Below are 8,976 nucleotides of genomic sequence, written 5' to 3'. Positions count from 1 at the left end.
TACAACCATCAGTTGATGGCCATCTATGCTGTTTCTGTGCCATAGCTATTATGAATAGAGCAGCAGTGGACATGAATTAGCCTGTGTTTCCCTCATATACAGAGCCCATTAGGTACATGCCCAGGAATGGCATAGTTGGGATATACGGCAAGTGCATTTCTAGCTTTTGAGGAGTCATGCTAACAACAGGTGAAGGAAGTGCACAAAACCTCCAGGATCTAAAATTGAAACTAGAAACAATAAAGAAATCACAAAGGGAAACAACCCTGGAGATAGAAAACCTAGGAAAGAGATCAGGAGTCATAGATGAAAGCATCACCAAAAGAATTCAAGAGACAGAAGAGAGAATCTTGGTGCAGAAGATACCATAGAAAACATTGACACAACAACCAAAGAAAACACAAAAAGCAAAAAGCTCCTAACCCAAAACATCCAGGAAATCTAGGACACAATGAGAAGACCAAACCTAAGGATTATAGGTTTAGAAGAGAGTGAAGATTCCCAACTTAAAGGGCCAGTAAATATCTTCATCAAAATTATAGAAGAAAACTTCCCTAACATAAAGAAAGAGATGCCCATGACCATACAAGAAGCAAACAGATCTCCAAATAGACTGGACCGAAAAAGAAATTCCTCCCGTCACATAATAATCAAAATACCAAATGCACTAAACACAGACAGAATATTAAAAACAGTAAGGGAAAAAGATCAAGTAACATAAAAAGGCAGGCCTATCAGAATTACACCAGACTTCTCACCAGAGCTTATGAAAGCTAGAAGATCCTGGGCAGATGTCATGCAGACCCTAAGAGAACACAGATGCCAGCCCAGGATGCTATACCCAGTAAAACTCTCAATTACCATAGACAGAGAAAACAAGATATTCCACAACAAAAACAAGTTTACACAGTATCTTTCCACAAATCCAGCCCTATAAAGGATAATAGATAGAAAACACCAACTCAAGGAGAGAAACTACACCCTGGAAAAAGCAAGAAAGTAATCTTTCAACAAATCCACACAAACATAATTCCACTTTAACAACAAAGATAACAGCAAATAACAATCACTTTTCCTTAATGTCTTTTATTATGAAAATTAATATTACTAACATATCCTAATCGATTGAAATTTAAAAACACGAGGAACTAGAAATTTGTTGGCTGTCACCCAGTGGTCTCTCTAATTTGGTAATTGAAGAGATATGTTTAATATTGTACAATCCATACACACTTTCTGCTTGTTTGTATGTGAAAGTGTCTTGCTGTGGACAACATAATGGTTTTGAAATCATGCTTCTATCTCAACCTCTTTATAAATAGGATTGTTTACTTGATGTTTTTATACTATATTATGGTTTTCAGAACAGCTTACATATTTCAAAATTATTTATACAGTCAAAAGGAATGTGGACAATTATTTGGGAGGTGGCTTCTAAGAGAACAACAAAGAGTGAGACTGAATGTTTTGCTTGATATTTATAATTATTGTATCTATTTTGAAGAGGATGACCTTATAAGTTACTCTTTTTCTGAGATGAATGTTTTTCAAAATCATCACAGCCAATGAACCAGAATCTTACCCTCACCTAATGCCTGTATCACCCTCCAAGCAGAACCATGAACACTGAAACAGTTGATGAATGACTTCATGGATAGAGCATCTTAATACACAAACCATTTCTTAAATGAATGTAACCTGTTCCCTGTGGGCTGAGAATGATGAAAATTACTCAAGTCAAATAGCTTTGACCATAGCAGGAAATCTGTATCCAAATAACTGTGCCTATAATTCATTCCTTGGCACAGCATAACTGTCAACTCTTAGCTTAGCTACTATGGAGGTAAAATCTTTGGTGATGGGAGGGACATTGGAGTACACCCTTATTACAATGAACTCCAATGTCTAAAAATTGTTCTTATTTTGGGTTTCTACTACAGTTAGAGCCAAGATTTTAAGCTGTACTAAAAACAAAATGAACAAACAAACAAACTGTATGTTTTTTTGTTCATTTAATAACATATCCTTATATTTTGATTGGTATAAAATATATATTGTATTGAATATAATAAAAAATAAAAATTAAAAACAAGGAGAGGAAACCAGCCATGTGCATGAACTGAGGTTAGAATAAAAGGGATTAATAAGTTCAGAGCTAGATAGATACGCTGAAGCTGATGGCCTGGGCATTTATTAATAAACAAGATGTCTCAGAGTCAGTACTGCAGGGAACAGAGAAGCCTTGGGTAGAAAAGCTCAGGGAATAACAGCCTGGTTCTTTAGACTTGAAAAAAAAAAATCAGTGACTGTGTCAGTTCTCCAAAGATCTACCTAGAGCACTAACATTAAGTGAATTCTACTGAGGCCTCTCCAAACACACTAGATGTTGTAGGGCTGTAAATACCCTGTGCTCAGCAATGCCACCCCAGGGTGGAGTTGCACAGAGAGCCACATTAACAGTGAACTGTCCTTATGTGGCAGGAGCATGCCTTAAGACCTGGGATCTTCACAGGAGGAGGGGAAAGTCTCCCTGACAGGAATGTGCTTTCCTGATCTGAGATGAGTGGTTCAGCCTCTGCTCAGCCTTCTGGGTGACACCAAGTGAGCTGGATACACTGTGGTGATATGTTTGCTCTTGGGAACCTTGGAATGAAGTTGGTTCCAGCCACTGTTGAAGCCACCATCCTTTTCCCACCCACGGGGTCACTTTTTCTGTAGAGGCCAAAGAGGTAGAAACAAGAAAATGCCAATGTGTCCCAGAGAAAGCACTGAAGCCATAGGGTACTCGGGCTGAGACTGAGAGGTAAAGGGAGGTAAGTGGGAGGTAGAGGCACACAGGGCAGTCTTAGATAGGATCCTGTCCCCCTGCCATGCTGGCCCCTGTCTCAGTCCAGGTAAGAAGACATTCAGCTAGCAGCGGAACCTGGCTCTCCATCTTTCTGCCCCTGGAGCCCTGGAGCAAAGGGACTCTCTACATTTCATTCCTGCCAGGAGATGATGGCCTGCTGCTCCTGTGGCCTCACTCTGGTCATGGATACCTTGACCCTCATGCACTGAGAAGTCAATAATAAAACTCACACAGCATGTGGGTGCCATGCACTGATCCAATCCTACAGATGCCAGACTCCTCCATGTGTTTCCCAGGCAACAGCATCCAGCTTAACTCCATTTCTCTCTCCCAGTTGCATTATTGTCAAGGTGGGATCTTGTCTTTTGGTCCATGGTTGGGAGTGTTCAGAGGACCACAGATGAAGGCAGGAATCTGAGTGTTTGACTATCAGAGAGGAAGGCCCCAGCGGCAGGAGGGCAGGATACTTTATGAGCAGGGCACGGCCCAGATAACTAGGACTGAACCATCCAAGGGAAGGATGAGGGGTGGGGATATCTGTGGTGACCTGTAACCTTCATGACTCCAACAAAAGGAAACAGGAGAAATGCTGGGCTCTGTGTTTATTTCAGACAAGCCTCCCTGTTTAGGGGGAATGGCCAGGGTGTGCTGGGAAGTGTTTCCTCTCTTCTGAGGGTGGACAGCACATCCCTAAGATGATGGATAAAAGGAGCAGAGTGGTGACCAAGCTCAGTCAGTCAATGGGTTCTCCAGGGAGGGAGCGAGGATTGAAAAGAAAAAGACAATTAGACAACACTGTAGCATGACTCCAGCCAGTCTGAGGCTGAAGCAGGTTTATTTTTTCCCAGTTTGCTTTTATAGCACTTTAAGCACCTGTAAATAATAAGATCAGTTCTGGGTCAAGGAACAGACAAGAGAATAAACACAAATAGTCAGGGAACAAGCAAGGCAATAAACAAAATCCTGTAAACGCTTTTCTAGGGGCTAATCAGGATGACCAAGACCAAAGGACTGCTGAAGTTCCTCAGCTGAACCTGCTCTGAGATTTGCATTAACTCAAATGTGAATGTTCTTAATCTGAGCCTATTTCCTGAGCCCTAGCTCAAAGTCAGATTCCTGCCTGAACTTACTTTTTTTTGTCATGACCCCATGTCAAATCCTGCCAACTTTCTAGAAGCATCCCCAAAAGCTCTCCAAAGAGTGGGCAGGGCCAGCTAAGGACATCCTGAGCTTTAGATGTCACCCACCATTACAGCCTCAATGCAAGTCACAGTTCCTGCTTAGCGCCCCACCCCCCACCTCTGCTCCTCCTGTGAGCCAGACATGGCTGAAGGTCACTATTGTGTAGCTTCAAGATCAGTCATCCAAATGACCTCTGTGTGACAATGAATAAGACAGTGAAGACCAGGGTCTTGCTGAGGAGTCCACAGACCACAGGAACAAGTACACTGGATATGGAGCTCCTGCAGAGAGAAAAGATTGAATGTCAGAGCATTGGCCACCCATGCTGCAGAATCCAGTGAATTCCCCCCACATTAAAAATTTGTGCACTAGAGAGCATAGAGCCCAGGTCTGGGAGATGCATAAAGGAGGAAGGGCTAGCCCAGCATCTCGGCCTTCTCTGTGGAATGAGTTAGGCCCATGTCTAGGGAATGTGGTCTCTGTGGTGAGCATTCTGACCTTCTTCTGGGGACAGTTGCTGCACTTTAACCCTCATTTTCCCATCCAGAAACCATGAAGTACCCAAGCTCACTGAAAATCCCACTTTAGATTTGTCATGTATTTAGCAAAATGTTTCTCAAAATGTTTAGCAAAAAGTTCCAGGTAGAGAGCAATAGATGTAAGAAAGAGACCCACAGAGGAGAGAGAGAGAAAGCCCTGCCTGACCCTTGGCAGATGAGGACACACAGACTCTGTCTGACATACAGGGACAAAAATAACAGGTGACAATGAATCACAGAGAGGCCACATGGAGGATTAATGACATATACTTGGTGGGGGGATCTCTGCAAATTCCATGGCCAGCAGTGTCCATCTGCATGCGGCAAGAAGGAAATCTGGATCCACCAAATTCAGTAGCTGGTGTTAGTAGACACTGCTAGGGTCTGACCCTGAGCAGCTTATTTTAGGTATACTGAACTATAGCACAATTTAGGAAAAAGCATTTCCTGCTGGTAATTAATTCAATCTGTGTATGAAACAAAGCTTAAGTAAGATGATAACATTGAAACTCTTTTCAAAATACAAATAACATCTTCCATAAAGATAGGTTTTATTGACTGAGAAACACTGCTCAAGATGAAGATCTCAGGTTTCTGGCAGAAGACAGGCTTTTCGTCTCTTCCTTTGAAGAGACAACAATACATATTAAAGAATACTGGTTCCCCTCATTCTTATATGTAAGCACAAGGCCCTCATACTCTCATAAGAATATGTAATAGCTAATAAAGCCAGACATGGCTTATTCCAATAATTCTACCATTGGGTAGGTTTAGGCCAGAAGATCACAAATCTGCAGCCAGCATGGACCCCAGAATGAGACTGTGTGTAAATATGTAAGTAGAATGGAATGGATTGGTCATGACTTGCTTACTAACTAAAGCAAAGATGGCTTAGTGAATAACTCTATGGCACAGTTATACAGGGCAGTGTAAAGTTATGTTGGTCTGAGTCCAGACTACAATTCTTCTCCAACCATGGCTAATGATTAGATGTAGAGAAATGTAGAAGTGACCATTTGCTTGGAGAACTGTTTTCCAGCCTTTTACTCTTAGGTAGTGTGTGTCTTTGACATTGAGATGCGTTTCCTGTATGCAGCAAAATGTTGGGTCTTGTTTACGAATCCAGTCCGTTGGTCTATGTTTTTTTATTGGGGAATTGAGTCCATTGATGTTAAGATATGTTAAGGAATAATGATTATTGCTCCTGCTGTTTTTAATGTAATTTTTATGTTTGTGTGGTTACCTTCTTTTGGTTTGGTGAAAGGAGATTACTTTCTTGCTTTTTCTTGTGTGTAGTTTCCCTCCCTTTGTTGGTGTTTTCCATTCATTATCCTTAGAAGGGCTGGATTTGTGGAAAGATACTGTGTAAATTTGTTTTTGTCATGAAAAACCTTGGTTTCTCCATTTATGGTAATTGACAGATTTGCTGGATATAGCAGTTTGGGTCGGCATTTGTGTTCCCTTAGGGTCTGTCTAGGCTCTTCTGGCTTTCATAGTCTTTGGTGAGAAATCTGGTGTAAACAAAAAAGAAATGTAGAAGTGTAGAGGTATAGATATATAGGCTATATAGATATAGAGATATAGATTAGATAGATGTATAGATATATAGTATATATAGGTTCTGATCAGTCCCTAGCACTGCAAAAGGAAGAAATGGCATTCCTTTAGTATATGGAAGTATGCTCCTTCAGTGTATAGGAGGGTGCTCCTGCAGTCTGCATGTGGGTGCTCCCACTAGTATTAAAATCAAAGAAAACAAACAAGTTAAGTAAAGTCAAACAGACTGAATGAGCAATACTAGAGATGGCCATAGTACAATTCCTGGGGAGGCAGGTGATAGCCTCCTCCAGCTCTGGTCTTCTGATATCCCAACAGTATCCTTGGGAACTGTTGGGTCACCGGGGTCCCTGGCTTGCCCAATGTTACATACACAGCTAGTCTATCTGACATGAGAATACATCCTGCTTCTGGGTTGGCAGGACTAATAGTGTTCATCAAAAATGCCATTTCCATCTTCCTCCTACTCTGAGGTGCAGGAAAACATGGAGAGTGAGATGGGGAGGACAGGAGTCACCTACACATCCAGTCACTTCCTCCCTCTCTGGATATTTCCACACAGACTGAGAGGTGACTCACATCTGAGTCTGCTCCACCCCCCCCCCACACTCATTTCCACATCCTTTCAACAGAAGGACAAAGAAATGGAGGGTGTCCATACCAGGAGCCAAGAAAACATACCTCGCAGCATCTGTCCCATTTATGATGGACACTCCAGGATCAGGAGAGGAAAGACCAGCCGTGGGCTTGGGTAGGGATCTGGTCATAGTTGTGTGACTGGATGAGTGTTTTGTGGTAGTAAGGATGGGAAGGTCAGAGAGCCCTGTAGTAGGAAAGATATGATGAGTGGACATATTTGAAGAACCTGCAAGAAAACGCAGGAGATATACAGATGAATGGATAGATAGTGCATGGATGGATGGATAGATGGAGGGAGGGACCAATGTCTGTCTGTCTGTTGTATGTAGAGATGAAGGGATGAAGGGATGGATGGACTGATGGACAGATAGACAGATGTGTAAGTGAAGAGAAACAGAGCTGAGGAAGGAAATGAACACAGCCATCGAAGAAGCAAAGCTTTCTTTTGCTAAAGCCCAAATTCTGAGTCAGAGGCAGTACAAAAGTAACAGGAGGAGAAAAGGAGGAAGGGTGGTAAGAGGCATGGGGAAAGAGTTCTTGGGTCGTGAGCTGTGGGAATTCTCTCACCTTCTGCTTCTCACACTCTAATCTGCCCCATCCTCTCCCTGACACCGTTCCCACTACCTGTTTAAGTCACATCACCCTCAAGTTGTCTTTAATGGTATATTGTGACTGAGCCTTGCCGTGGGCTTAGAACAGACTCTTCTGGTTCTAGGAAGGGAGGCCTGTTTCTTTCCTCTCTGTGGCCATGGCACATCCACTGTTACCCTCTGGGCATGTCCAGCCCATAAATGGACCAGCTTTTCCTTAGAGAATTCAGAAATTTATAGAGGGTAATGTAAGTGCATTGGTCCCTATAGAAGTGAACCTAGAGACTTGTTCCTCATAAGCAAGTGTCACTTCATGTCTACTGAGGCGGGGTCTGGATTTGAAATAAGGTCTTCAAGTGGTTCATGCCCTCAGCAAGGCCTGAGATGCACAGTTTGGAAGCCCATGGGAGGGTCACCAATGGCATCGTGGGAGGAGGAGGGTAGATTTCAAGAGGCTTCCTAGGAATGTAACTTCTAAGTGGAGATTTGGGAAATAGAACCCCACTATCTTCCAAGTCTACTGTTCAGCTTTTACTGAACTGTGCTACCCAAGGGGAATCCATGTATAGGACCCCCCTCTTACTACTGGCCTGCAATGGACCTCAGATGAAGATTATGAAGGTTCTGGGAGAAAGACAGGCTGCTAGAACCCCTGGCCTCCAATGCATCCTTACCTGACCTAACACCCACAGCTTGTACTCTGTATGCCTGAAGGGATTACTGAGCTATGTAAGCATTGGTTTTCCTCAGAACTCAGATAGATTTGTGTCTTGTTTTATTTTCACATGTGTGGTCCATGGAACTCAAATGTAATGAGTTCCTCTGTAAATGATCCCTGTGTGCCTGCCCCCAAATTGTCGTGTGAGTGTGAATACACACGTGTAAAAGTGTATATGTCTGTAGAGGCTAGATATCAACATCAGGTGTCATCCCTCAGGGTACCTTACTTTTTGAGGCAGTGTGTCTCACCTTTGTCTTGAAATTCACTGATTCAGCTAGGCTGGCTGGCCAGTGTGCCCCTAGGAGCTATTATTAGTGTAGGCCACCACCACAGGCTTTTTAATGTTACTGCTGAGGGTAGAATTCACATGTGCTTGGCAGGTTCTGCCCCATCCGAGCTGTCTCCCCAGCTCTACCTGTACTGCACTTGACCATGCCACACACTTTTGACACCTGTCTCAGGGCTTTTATTGCTGTGAAGAGACCATGACCATGGCAACTCTTACAAAGGAAAAGAATTAACTGGGGCTGGCTTATACTTCAGTGGTTTAGTCCAGGATCATCATGGAGGGAATCACAGGGGCATGCAGGCAGACATGGTGCTGGAGAAAAAGCTGAGGGTTGTACATCTGGATCAGAAGGCAGCAGGAAGTGAGAGCCACCCTGGACCTACCTAGCATCTGAAATCTCAAAGTCCTCCTTCAGTGACTTAAACTTCCTCCAAAAAGGTCACACCTCCTACCAGCGCCATTCTGTAGGAGCCTATGGGGACCACTTTCATTCAAACCACCATAATACCTAAGGGCTCTCCTACATGGAATGGAGCTGGGTCAATGCTTGGATGGGACTGACCTTAAGGTACCCACTTGACCAAATGTCTAGGCAGCATGGAGAGGGCTCT

At 43.1% G+C, this 8,976-nt stretch overlaps 1 protein-coding gene across 2 annotated transcripts in view; it reads right to left on the bottom strand.

The window, feature by feature from the left end:
* Window positions 1-3,644: 3,644 nt before the first annotated feature.
* The window catches only part of LOC127692177 (triggering receptor expressed on myeloid cells 1-like), a 78,546-nt gene continuing 73,214 nt past the window's right edge, over window positions 3,645-8,976 (bottom strand). Inside the window, exons 4-5 of one of the 2 annotated variants that reach the window (XM_052192272.1) lie at window positions 6,808-6,949; window positions 3,645-4,311 (exon numbers count right to left, since the gene is read on the bottom strand). In XM_052192272.1, coding sequence (XP_052048232.1) covers window positions 4,209-4,311; window positions 6,808-6,949 — 245 coding nt within the window. In that variant the 3' untranslated portion in view covers window positions 3,645-4,208. The remainder of the gene's footprint in view (window positions 4,312-6,807; window positions 6,950-8,976) is intronic. The other variant, XM_052192271.1, reaches the window with a different exon arrangement.

This window comes from Apodemus sylvaticus, chromosome 9, assembly GCF_947179515.1.
Source record: "Apodemus sylvaticus chromosome 9, mApoSyl1.1, whole genome shotgun sequence".
Lineage (NCBI taxonomy): Eukaryota > Metazoa > Chordata > Mammalia > Rodentia > Muridae > Apodemus > Apodemus sylvaticus.
The sequence above is the reverse complement of the archived record's forward strand: the minus strand, read 5'-3'. Positions and strand labels throughout refer to the sequence as shown.